At 41.2% G+C, this 13,481-nt stretch overlaps 1 protein-coding gene across 1 annotated transcript in view; it reads right to left on the reverse strand.

Annotated features, from left to right (window-relative positions):
* The window catches only part of IQGAP2 (IQ motif containing GTPase activating protein 2), a 259,957-nt gene that overhangs the window by 96,416 nt on the left and 150,060 nt on the right, over nt 1–13,481 (reverse strand). Inside the window, exons 6-9 of the mRNA XM_087430147.1 lie at nt 5,664–5,731; nt 5,234–5,347; nt 4,393–4,571; nt 2,385–2,472 (exon numbers count right to left, since the gene is read on the reverse strand). Coding sequence (XP_087286273.1) covers nt 2,385–2,472; nt 4,393–4,571; nt 5,234–5,347; nt 5,664–5,731 — 449 coding nt within the window. The remainder of the gene's footprint in view (nt 1–2,384; nt 2,473–4,392; nt 4,572–5,233; nt 5,348–5,663; nt 5,732–13,481) is intronic.

Here is a 13,481-nt window from a genome sequence, read left to right on the forward strand (position 1 = left end):
ATGTTGTTACTATGGCTGCTACGAACGTAGACATCTTATTTTTTTTTTTCCTTTTGTGAGGAGGACTAGCCCTGAGCTAACATCTGATGCCAATCCTCCCCACTTTCCTTGAGGAAGATTGGCCCTGGGCTAACATCCTTGCCCATCTTCCTCTACTTTATATGGGACGCTGCCACAGCACGGCATGACAAGCAGTGCGTTGGTGTGCACCCAGGATCCGAACCTGTGAACCCCAGGCCACGCAGTGGAGCATGCGCGAACTTAACCGCTGCACCACCGGGCCGGCCTGGACACCTTAACATTTTAATAGAATAACCTACATGGTTGGAAAAAAGCTTGTCAAGTAGCTATACTCACATATTTTAAAGCATACAATTGTCTCATTGTCATGTCACTGACTGAAATACGCTTTACAAGGTTTTCTCAAGACTACTTTTAAGTTGTACTAGACCATAAATTTTCAGATGAGGAGAGATCAAAAACTTCAGAATAATCATGTTCTACCCATTTAAAGCCATCAAACACTGCAAAGCCCCTCATAATTTCAGCTGGTTTTGCATTAGTGCAAATCATCTCATGCCTCTTACTTAAAAATGGAAAAAAAAGTATAGCCAATTTGGCATTAAATTTGTAGTCAGGAAATTAAGTCATTGAGTAAAGTATTAAAACATTTATACAAGGCATGTTATTTAACATGAAAAAGAAATCTGTGTTAGCGGTTATAAACATTGCACAAATAAACGACGGCAAAGGGTTGTGGAACCATTTCCTCACTAAGCTTATGGACCTCAGATGTCTCGCTGGCGATATTAATTTCTTCCTGTAATTCATTTCTGTCAAGCATAATGAATTCTCAGCTTTCAAACAGAGCAGAAAGAGAAACTTGAAATTGTCCTTCATGTATCATCACTGACATGTTCAAAATTTAATAAGAATAAAACGACAGGAACATGCATTCCAAAATGTTCAGGTGTTCTTTATTTTTTTTTTTTGTGAGGAAGACCAGCCCTGAGCTAACATCCGATGCCAATCCTCCTCTTTTTGCTGAGGAAGACTGGCCCTGGGCTAACATCCATGCCCATCTTCCTCTACTTTACATGGGACGCCGCCACAGCATGGCCTGCCAAGCGGTGCGTCGGTGCACGCCTGGGATCCGAACCGGCGAACCCTGGGCCACTGCAGTGGAGCCTGCGCACTTAACTGCTTGCACCACCGGGCCGGCCCCTAGGTGTTCCCTTTAAAAAAGGTTACCCATGAGCTCTCAGCAGCTGGGTGTGTAAGGTAAATTCTCAAACCCACTCAGCTGTTGACCCCTAGATGTTTACATCCATTTTCTCTGGGCCTCCGTGATTCCTGTTTGAAGCCTTTAGGATACGTCTCCACCAGCAACTTAGGAGCAAACTTCCAGGTAACACCTACAGGTGCGCATTTATTCGAAGGTGTTAAGAGCAATGAAGAACATTCAAAGCTCATCTAGGAGGTTAAATCAAGGGCAGGGTTTAGGACTGTTGTAATTAAGGGATACTCAGAGTTTAAATTTGGCAGGTGGTTCACACGCCTTACTAAATGGGCTAAATGCACAGTCTCTCATGTATTAGTTTTTTGGGTATATGTGGGTTATTTAGATTGACCTAGGGGTAACAGATATCAAATAGAATTCCCTACTGCCTCAAGTAAAAATAAAATTTTATTAGAGAGAGGAAAAAGACTAATAAAGAGATAAATGGATTTAACTTGCATGCGCTTATTTCAATTACCCAAGTTTTCCACTCTCTGTAGTCATACAACTGAACCGGCATCAAGAAGAACTGAACTGTGCAACGCCGTAGAGTCTCAGGGACATGAGATTCAAACCTGCCGCCCTGTGATTTCCTGGCCTGTCGAGTCCACTCGACACTTGCACTAAAGCTACACAAGCTGTACGAAAACAAGTCTCACAGACTGCAGACTAATGACTGGGAAGTCACACAGAGCAGAGGTGTCAACAGTATCTTTTACAATTCCAGTTGCACGCCACCACATAATCATGGGCAAGGAATGACAATCTTTAAGTCATAATCTTTTACTAGGTCACCTTCAATATTAGCCCAACAAAGGATAGGTGCGAAGTACAACATACACTGGATCTATGATGAAAAGGGAAGGTACAGTTAAATTAGCTTCAAGGTACTTTGCATGCACTAGGGCAAGCTCACCAAAAAAGCTGTCTGCGAAACATCAGATGATGCACCGTAATTAAGAGCGACACTGACATTCAGTGGATTTTCCATCATATAAAGCAGTTTTACAAGGACAAAAAAGTTGAGAGTCTTGCTGAGATTCTGACTAGGAGGGTTTGTGTCTTATAGAAGTATCCATTCCTGTCATTACACACCATTACTTACTGTTGACTTTATTGATGTTGCCTTGGATTTCTGCTTGTGTCAACAGTTCTTCATATGCGTCTCTTTCTTCCTCTGAAATACAGTTATTCTGCAAAACAAAGTCTTCACTGAATCCTGAGGTTAAATATTTCCAAAGCTCGATATTCAAAAGCAAAAATGCAAAGAGTGATAAAAACCATGCACGAATTTTCATTTGAACTCAATGCCAGTAGTTAGGAGTGCCTGCTCTGTGCAGGGCCCTCGGGTTAGGCACGCCGGGCGAGGATTACGAGGATGAACAATGGACCCAGTGACTCTCTGCAAAGGCCGAATTGTCTAATGTGGAAAACATTAGCTTGGACCACTTGATAGTGCATTTTTTTGTAGATCTTAACTAGTTGAATTCTGGAAATTTCATTTGATTCAGTCTAATAAAATCAAGAACACAAATAACAAATATACACAGAACACAAGAGATTCTATAGGAGAAGTACATACTCAGTTGGAACGCAAGTTTTAAAGAGAGACAACAATTGAGAGCAATGTTAAAGGCAGAGAGGAGGGAGCAGGGTTTGGTCGCAAAGGTGGGAAAGCTTGGCACATCAGGCTACAGCATGGAGTGTGTGCCCAGCATTAGCCAAAAGGGTGGGGAGGTCAGCTGGGTACCCTAGAGGCCTTTTAAGGCCATGTGAAGGACCTGTACTTAACTCAGTAGGCAGTAGGGAAGCAGAGCAGGTTTCTGGTGGGATGACATCAGATCTGTAGCCAAAGATTAATTTTGCAAACTCTAGCTCTGAGAGAGGTTGGCTTGGAGAATGACAGGAAGCAGGGAGACCCAGAAGGAAGGTGCTGCAAGAGGCCTGAGACGAAGTCAAGAGAGGCAGGTCTGAGGAAGAGTGGTGAGACTAGAAGGTGGGCAATGCATGTAAGCCTGGCAAGAAAAGGCAATGGAATGCAGCGATGGGTAGGGCAGAGCGGACGTAAAGAGAGTTCTGAAACAATGTGGGAGTCAATCCAAAGGGAAGCCAGCAAGGGGCAGGCGTGTGAGGAGGGCAGGGTGGAGATGAGCACCTTTCTGACGTGGTTGGGACGAGGCCCGTGGGACACAGAGATGAAGTTATCTGGAGGAGCATTAGAGGGGCCTGGTATCAAGCTGACAGCTGATTTCTTCAACAAGTAGATGAGCTTAATTGAGGAAGAATAGAGACAGGAGGGATTCGGTGTCAGACCTTGAAGCATCCCCACATTTAGGAGGAGGAGGGGGAAGAGCCACTGAGAGATGCAGAGGAGAACCACGGCAACTAAGAAGCACATAAGCTAGGGGAGCAGACAGTCCCAAGGCAGGCGGGGCAGGGACAGGCAAATGTGCCGGATGCTGGCGGAAGCCACCAGTTAAGAAAAGGTGGTAAGATGAGGTGGTTACTCTTAGTAATGGAGCTGAGGCTGATACGGCCAGAAATTAAGGAGAGGAAAGTTGGGGAGGAAGTGGAAGCTCTGAGTGCAGACAAGTCTCCAAGAACACTAGACAGGAAGGCAGGAAGTATGACATAGGATCAGGAGCAGCTGCCCTGCCCAGGAGGGAGACCTCCTCCTCAAACATGAGGATAAACCATTGGGAAAATACGAAGAGACTGGATTCAAAAATATCCTCTCTCAAGTTTACCACACGGAATTATTAACGTCTACTAACAAATCTCAAGGTAACCTGGACCATACCAGGTCTTCTGGTGATGGTCACACCAAGGGAAGGTCTTCAGCTGCTACTTCTACAGCTCCCAGGTACGTAGTTAAGTTTATGACATGACCATCAATTCTTTCAATTCTTGCAACCTACAATAGTCATCATATAAGGAAATCTAATCTCCTCACACAGTGCATGTTCTTCTTTTACCCTTACATTTCACCCAAACCAACTGCCTATGCCTACGAGGACCACAGCAGTTGATGTAAAAATATCACCTCTAACTGTAAGGTTTTTTCAAACCAGCAACTCATAACCGTATTTATTACTGAGAATCTAATTAAATACCTTCAGTCTTGAATTTTCCTCCTTTCTCTTTTTAGCTTCCCAGAGTTCCTTCTGATACTCCTGTGCCAAGTCGTCATCCACTAAAGTTAAAACTGCATTCGGGTTTCTTAGCGTTACAATGGTTTGCTCTGCTATTCCTTTTTCAATAGCTTCATTAATGGCTATAACTGCAGCATGCACTGAAAAGTAAAGAGAAAAAAAAAGATTTTAATCAGCAAAAGACAATATGGACAGTTGCATTGACAATGCATAACTTAAGTGGTTTTACTTTCTTCTTTGGCTTCCAGGAAGTGTGCCAAGAGAGACCTCAGACACATCAGAGAGCACCCCCGACAGCCTCTCCACCTGCCCGTCTGTCTCTGGTCCTGTCTCAGCATCTGTTACGTAATCCCTATCTATGCAACTTGCACTGAACAGCTAAAATGAACCAAGCACTGGTCTCAGCCACTGGGGGTTTGCAGGGTGACAGGGACACTTTTAAAGTACCATGTGCTTTCTAAGAGAGGCCTACGATTTACCTTGCAACACTGACAGAGTCACAGCAGCGTACCCTATCACTGACATCTAAGGACAGAGAAAGCAGGGAAACGTTTTGGAGAATGAAGATATTTCTGGAACCTCTTAATTCACAGTGCACAAGTGGATGTCTAAAGTCCCAAATCAATCACTTGGTTATGTTTTGATATACTCAAATTAACCATCTACGATACGTATAATAAAAACTTTCAGGGTGCTTAAACTATATTCTAAATATTCTATTCTTATAATCAAAATCTTATAACCAAAATAAAGCATAGTAAGTGTCTTGTCAGCGGCAAATTTGGATTTTAAATAGACTTACATGCAGCTTCATCCACAGACAGTTCATTAGCTAGAATACCACCTATTTTGCTGAAAGATGGCATCTGTATTCCATATTTCTCAAGCTCCTTTCTCATATTACTGATTTCCTCCTCTGAAAAAGAACAAAACAAATCAAAGTAAGCCCCAGAGATGGAGGGAGGAATGAGTATATTGGTATCAAGAAACGTCTTCATCAAGAAGGCGGGGCCATTTCTAAACAAGAACCTTAGCAAGAAGCCGGCCTCAGGTTTTTATTTTGCAAATGTGGGGAAAAGGAAACTAGGTTGAGTATGAACAGTATAATAAGTAGGTTTTCCCCTCTGATCAATACAGAGGAAAAAAGGGAATCAAGAGTAGAATGAAAAAAGATATTGGTATATTTTCTTAATAAATACATTGTACAAAATCGTAAAGATAGAGAGTAGTACCTGTGAAGTCTACCTTGCCCAACAAATCCTGGATCTGGGGTGCTATTCCTAGTTTGAACAGATATAAACTGAAAGAAAACAAAATTATTAGCAACTGGATCATCATAAATCTTAGAGTTAGAAATTACATAAATCTTAAGGGTTTTTTTAGTTGAGCAAGACCTAAGAGATTATTATCTCATTGAATCCATTCACCTTACAAATGAGGAAACTGAGTCCCGAGGTAACACAGTCCCTGGTGGGACCAGGACTATACCCTAGTCAAAGTCCGAAAGACTGGTCTTCTGCAGTCCACAGCACTGTCATGCGGTTAACTAACTCTCTGCCACCCATTTGTTGGGAGAATAAGCGACACAGCTAACACAAAACAGCAGGTAACCAATGCAGTAAACGTTTCTTTGGATATTCCTTACATGATTCTTATTTCGTTGAAAGTAAAGCTCAAATTATATTTTCCTTTTCATTCCTATATATTCGTATATATGCCTCCAAGTACCATACACCCCTTGAAGAAATATTTGTTTTACATTTTTTGAGCCAATAAATAGAGTGGAAGACTATTCATGGATGGAATGATGTTCAAGATAAACCATGATGTGGGCATATTACTAAGTGGAGAGGAAATTGTATATATTTTTTAAAAATCCCTTAGGAAGCAATTAGGGTACCCACTAACCTACCCATAACCTGATAAAAGGAGTTAAGGCTGGCATCTAAACTCTACCGAAGCAGATGAAAATACATGGTTATGTGACTTTTCTCACTTGATCACTGAGCCATAGTTTCTGTTCCATATTTATCCTAACCTCCCAGCCCCCAAGATTAATTCTACAGACCAACTAAAAAATTCTGTATTCACTTTACCATCAATTTTGATAGGTTATAATTTATGAGATTTTAACTAGAAGTTAGAAATTACACAATAACGCGCATGGGAGAATGATTTCAATGGCTTGAAATATTTCAGGATGATCACTTCAGATGTTGATGTGAGATGGATCTGAGCAGTTTATAAAATACATAAAATTTCATTAAAGGAGTTCAAGATCAAGCCTTCTTAATGATATTAAACTCTTAAAATGCATGATCAATTAATGTAAGTAGCATGCATTGAAATTTACTTTGATCATCTCTGCAAAAAACAATCATTTAGAAAAGTAATATATGGTCAAAGTTAAAAATTAGTAATCTATGGTTAAAAAAGTTACATGGAAAATCACCATCCACTGTTAAACACTAAATATTTTGATATAAATTCTTTTAATGTTGTTTCTGGAATAAGTATTTTATAAACTCACATAGTATTCTACAATGTGAACATACTGTCATTTACTTAAGCAATCACTGAGCGTTTAGATGGTCACTAATTACTCACTGTGGCAAATAATGCTGCAGGGAACCTACTTACATATAGATACATCTTTGTGCAGGTATCTTGTTACAATAAATCCCTAAAAACAACACTGCCAGATTGAAAGAATACATATACAATCAAAGCTTTCAATACACATTGTCAAATTGTGTTCTTAAAGACAATACTCATTTATTTTCTGTGAGTAAAGGGTTAACAAAGCCCCTTTCCCTACTGCAAGAGAATCTGACCTTTAGTTAACTTTCTAGCTCTGTTTCCCCAGGAACCTGATACAGGTATACACAACCGTGTTACTAAATAAGCATGATTGCTTAGGAGAAAAATAACCTCTGATTGACACATCGCATCTTGACTAGAAGGAATTATCAATACCTAACAGGCACCATACCTTCAGGTGTTCCTGAGTTCAGAGACTCTCATAACTGGCACACTCCTCCAGGGCACTGGGAAGCCATGCTGTGGAGCTGTTACAATAGATCCTGGCTCCTGGGGGCTAAGGCTCTAAGCCACGGAGGTTCCCACACCCACCAATATGAGTCTCACTCTTTAGCACTCAAGCTGTCACCTAGGGTACCAAAGAGAACAGCTTCCAGATGGCTGCGTGGACAACTGTGTGCAGTGTCCTGAAGCCTCCCCACAAAGAGCAAACACTCGATGCTGCCCTGCCCGCAGGCTCATTTCCTGGCTATCTCTATCCTTCTGAGCAACTGGTGCCAGATGTGGCTTATGGCAGTTGTGAGAGTCTGAATGTGCAGTTGAACCCAAGAACCCACTCTACCACCAATACAGGAGAATGCCATTTTCTTTGTGCCCTTATCACCACGGGGTACTATCAATAAAAACCTTGCTAATCTGATAGCCAAAAAATGTTAAGTCCACATATCCTTTTGTTAGTTGTGACGGTAAACATTTTTTCATACGTATATTGGCCATTTCCATTTCTCCCAGGAAAGGCCTATTAATAAATTTTTGGCTTTAAAGATTTTTTTTCGGGGGGGGGCAGGATTTTCCTTTCTATGATTTTCTCCCTTTTCCCTGAAAACCACAACCAAAGGACAAAGAACAAATGACATTTTAACCATATGGTAATTTCAATTTTAGTACTAAATTTTAATATGATATTATCATCTTACCCACAGTGGAAAAACATATCAGTCTCTGAACATTCTTCAATGTAAAATAGGCATTAGGTAATCATAATTCAAAGCTAGAAAGACAGGATACATTCCTTAGTTTAAGTTCTAGGTCTTCAGAGATTATCATGGATATAAAACTATTTACACAGCCTCTGAAGACTTTACTACGAAAGGTTCATGCCAAACAAGTCATTATAATTAAAACTAGTATGCTGACATTTTCAAAATCATAATATTTCATGAGCCACTTCTCAAGTCTTTATTACACGGGAAAAACATTCCAGTTAAAAGGGAGTTCAAATCATGTGGAACAAATTAAATGTCAACCTCCTCACTTGTTTCTCTCTAGTAACTGGAACTACAGCACTAAACAGATAGGTACCATAAAGCTGCAAAAGAATTCTAAGAAAATAAAATCAAGCCATACTTTAAGAAATGAAAATAGATCCATAAATAATCAAAAATATATCATTTTATCTCTTCAATTTCTTTCATAGTAACTGATTTGCATTTTCCTCCTCTTTTTACAACTAAATTTAAAAATACACATGAACTAATTTATAAAGAAAACTATAAAAATAATTCAGTGAATTACTGAAACTTTGAAAATGTGACAGTAAAATTTAGAGACACCCATAAAATGTCTTCTAACAACAAATTTTATGTCTATAATTATTTCAAGTATTTAATATGTTGGTTTTTTTTTTTTTTCTTGCTGAGGAAGATTCACCCTTAGCTAACATCTATGCCAATCTTCCTCCATTTTGTTTGTGGGTCGCTGCCACAGCATGGCCGCCGATGAGTGGTGTAGGTCCACACCTGGGAACCAAACCTGGGCCACCAAAGTGGAGCACGCTGAACTTAACCACTAGGCCACAGCGCCCCCTAATGTGTTGTATTTTTAGTGTGTATTACTTATATTAATAATCTGTTAAACTTTTAACACACTTTAAACTTATATTCTTATATCAAAGCCTAAGCTAATGAATATGTATTATCCATAATATATTTCTACTTCTACTTCCCTATCTGTTGAGATAATCTAGAGTTTTAGATCCATGCATCAAATTTCCTATTACGTAACAAAAATTTAGATAACTATAAATTTTATTAATCTCTTTTCTAATTTCATCTATATCCAATTTTCCTCTTTCTTAGTTCTATCTTTGGTTTTGTTGTGTATAAGCGAAAGTGCTCCATAAATATCTGTTAAATAGATCAACTGAATAAATCACCAATTGCACATATTTTAGTATTTTGTTTGTTCCTTGGGTGTTGGTTCCGTTCGTGAATCTAATTCCTCTTTCATAGTGTTGGTTCCCTCAAATATGTGGCATTTCCTGATTTGGGGCTCATCTTGGGGTTTGCAATTTGCTGTTTGTGGTTATTGATCGCAGGTCCCCGTGACAGGAGCCAGCCTTAGGAAGACAGTGGGGGAACAGTGGGGCTGACGACAGGAGGGGGCCCAGAGTCTTGCCTTCTCAGATTGGGGCTCCCTGTGCACGCTTTTTTGGGGTCCTTAGCTCTCTCGGGTACTGGTATGCTACCCAGCCATCAGCACCCACACTCGCCGCTTCAGGGAAGGGTCAGAAGGCTCAGCAGGTCCAAGCCCAATAATGCTGGCTCTGGGGCTCTCCTTTTCCTGCCATCTCTCTGCTTGGAGCAAGCCCCACGGCAGCTCCTCGCTCTGCTGCATCCCTTAGTGGTTTCTGGGCTGCGGTCTTCTCCTGTCTTGTTTCTCAATCAGTCCAGTCCCATCTGTTTGCTTTCTGTCAGGAGCTGTTTAAATTTCTAGTCGGTGAATGGCATTCTTTTTTATTGCAATTTTTTTTTTAATGACCACTGTAGTAATTTCCTGACAGTTTTGGAAAGGGAGTAAGAGAGCTGTGCTCCATCAACGATCTTGACATGATTTACCCACTCATTCAATCACTCTGTATGGAACATCTACAACAGAAAAATGTTTGTCTCTACCAAGCTGTTCCTCAAATAAAGGTATTTAGGCTGCCACAAAAAAAAAGGTTTGGTAATATGAACTAAAGCAATTATACTAAACAAAACCGTTCATTTTCCCCTGTGGTACTAAAGAAATGAGGTGACTATTTCCAATTATACTTTTTGCTTCTCCATTGTACACTGTAATACTAATGTAAATCTCACAACAAACAAACATCCTGGTTTAACTAAAAGTTGCCACAAGGTGGAGCTGAGAAGTTATCTTTTGGATGGAAGAATCTTTACTTTTTAATTTATTTTATTTTATTTAATTAATTTATTTTTTGTGAGGAAGATTAGCCCCGAGCTAACATCTGTTGCCAATCCTCCTCTTTTTGCTGAGGAAGATTGGCCCTGGGCTAACAACCATGCCCATCTTCCTCTACTTTATATGGGACGCTGCCACAGCATGGCTTGACAAGCAGTGTGTCGGTCTGAGCCTGGGATCTGAACCTGCGAACCCCAGGCCGCTGAAGTGCAGCGCGTGAACTTAACTGCTACGCCACTGGGCTGGCCCCTAAATTTACTTTAAATCAGAGATTTTCTTATGCTAGTACTGATCAGGTAGAAATCTTATTTGCATATACATACCTTCACCAAAAATGTTTTTGTAAATGTTAACGTGTATTTTTTATTTGGCTTCAGTTTTCAACATTTAATGTCTCTGACATTGAAGTTTAAACTATTAGCTTGAAAAAGATCACTTTTCACACTATGGGAGTTTTATACAGAATCTCAGTGTGGGAGGGGCTTCCAGGCAGATGACTCAGAGGGACAAACAAATGTTCACTAGGAAACTGTCTTATCCAGTATTCCCTGGCTGAAAAGAATCAGCAGTAGCAGCCTGTTCCTTCCCAAGCATTTAAATTCAAATGAGGCCATTCATCACCCAAAGCATATAGGAAATCCAGAGCCTTAATCCTAAAAAAACAAAACACGAAAAAGCCCACCCAGTATAAAAAACACCAATTTCTTGCAGCTTTTCAACACTGAACTCATTAAGCACCTTTAGTGCCTAACAGCCAACACAAAGGGCCCAGAGCGTTCCAAAGGACACTGTGGAATGAATGTCGCCACCACTTCCCTGGGTAAGAAAGACTTGGTGTGAACCAGCGAGCCTCTTATCACACCAAAAGTTACCACACACTGGCGCTGCCACTGAGTGAGGCCAGCAGGGCGGGTAGCCCTGAGGTACTAAAGCCTCACTGGCCCATCCGCTCCTATTTGTACAAAGAATAACAGTGCCAGTTCAAGAAGCAATAAAGACAGTAAAAACATAAATGCTACTAAGGTTTTTCCTACTACTTTCAATACATACATTCAAAGGCGCCATAGTAAAGGAATGCAAACTTAAAAGGCAGGAGCCGAATGTATCGCAGCTTTGCTGGGTCACATCATGTGCAGTTCATTTTATGCTGTAACACATGAGATGAACGTACCACAGCCACACGGCTGACCAGAGAGACCATGGGACTAGACGCAGAAGCCCTGGATCCCGCCCCAAGACCGGCCGTCTCTGGATGTGTGACTCTGAGCAAGTCACGTCACCCAACTTTCAGTTCCCTCATCCGTGAAAGGAAGGATCTGGACTCGACTTCCCAGGCCCTCCCAGTTCTGAAGCTCCCTGATGCTTCATTTTAAACCTCCTAAATATAACAGAGGAGAGGCCTGTGCTGAAGTTCAAGTCTGACGCCACTGTTCTTTTAATTTTCCGAGTAGCAAGGCAATTCTTGATTCTCTTCTGAGCTCAATGGCGGGCTGAGTGTCACAGCAGGTTCTGGTGTCACAAAGCCCGGTTTTGAATACCAACTCTGCCATTTACCAGCTGTGCGACCCTGGGCAGCCGGTCTGTGCCTCAATCGCCTTGGTTAGAAAATGAGACTAACAACAGTACGCACCACATGGGTATGTTGTCAGGATTAAATGAGATGACATCTTAGAGTACTTTGAACAGTGTCGGGCATATAATTAAAAGCTCAGTCGGTGTTAGCCTCTGTTTTTACTACGATTATCCCCTGCTAAACAAGCATGCCCTTTCAATACACACACTTATTAATAACCTACCACAGTGGTTTCCCCACTTCCAACACTAAGATTCTTTTACTACTTCCCCTCGCTGGCTCCATGTTTGAAATGGTTTTATCTACTGAACCACATTATTTCCCCATCTTAGTCACATGCGTCACTATGAATATCATGGCAAAATCCAGTATTCTATACCCAATTTTCAAGCAAAAATAAATGGAATCCTGAGGCAGCCATCATAGGGAAATTAGTTCAGTTAAACTAACTGAAAAGTTAAAAATACAAACGCCAGAGACTTCCAGTTGGAATCAATGGTGTATGTGCTGTGTTAGGTGACAAGGCCTGGTTCACAGCCTCAAAAAGCTTAGAATCTAGTAGGACGGACAGGCTGAGCCATAACACTAACTCAGGAGAGGAAGGGGAGGAGAGAGGGTGGTCCAAAGTATGGAGAGAATTCTGAATAAGGAGTAAGTTGAAAGATATGGAAGGTGTAACCATCTTCCTCACCATAATCCCAACTATTGCCATCTCTAGATATCCCTCCTGAAAACATAGGATTTCAGCCTGTCCTTTGGGTAAAGGACTATTTCTAGGAAGTTTATTAGTAAATACAAATATGTTCTCTGTCAGAGACGCAATCAATCTGGTATAAGGCATCAATGGGTTTCTTCATACGAAAAGGGTCCTAAGGGAAGTGAGTCTAGGACAAGGGAATTTATACATTAAGGTCTGAGGAGCCGGTTCAAAGGCCACCTGGTAATCAAGGCAGCCGCCCAACTGTGGGAGCTGGTAGAGGAGTCCTTCTTCACAAAGCTCTCAGGGTACTGGAACAGCTGGCCAACCAGAAGTGGGTCTGCCACAGCCATTTTCACAAACACAAGCCCCAAAGGTGTGCTATTTCAGCATCGCCACCGCATCTGAAAACACGACCGCTGGGCCGGCAGCCACATAAGCTGCAGCAGGGGCAGTAATGCTCACACAGAGGGAAGGCAGACTGATCTTAGGCTTGTTGTTGTCAGTATAGTAGCAGCTTAATAGTCAAATCAACTTTATACAGTAAGAAAAGCAGAATCCAGAATCCTAATCTGTTAAACTAGAAAAATCATTATGAACACATGACTTGAAAAGGATTCCTTGGAGGGGAGTTGATTCCATGTCTTAAAGCAGGACAGGATCAGAATATCCTCTTGTGACCATGAAGCAAGGATATTTCAAAGAATGTCGGGGAAAGTGCTACAAGGACAAAGGAGCTGCCAGAGAGCGCCCCACTGACCAAGCTCAATCAATGTG

This window comes from Ceratotherium simum, chromosome 4 (assembly GCF_057802395.1).
Source record: "Ceratotherium simum simum isolate JZ-2026a chromosome 4, ASM5780239v1, whole genome shotgun sequence".
Lineage (NCBI taxonomy): Eukaryota > Metazoa > Chordata > Mammalia > Perissodactyla > Rhinocerotidae > Ceratotherium > Ceratotherium simum.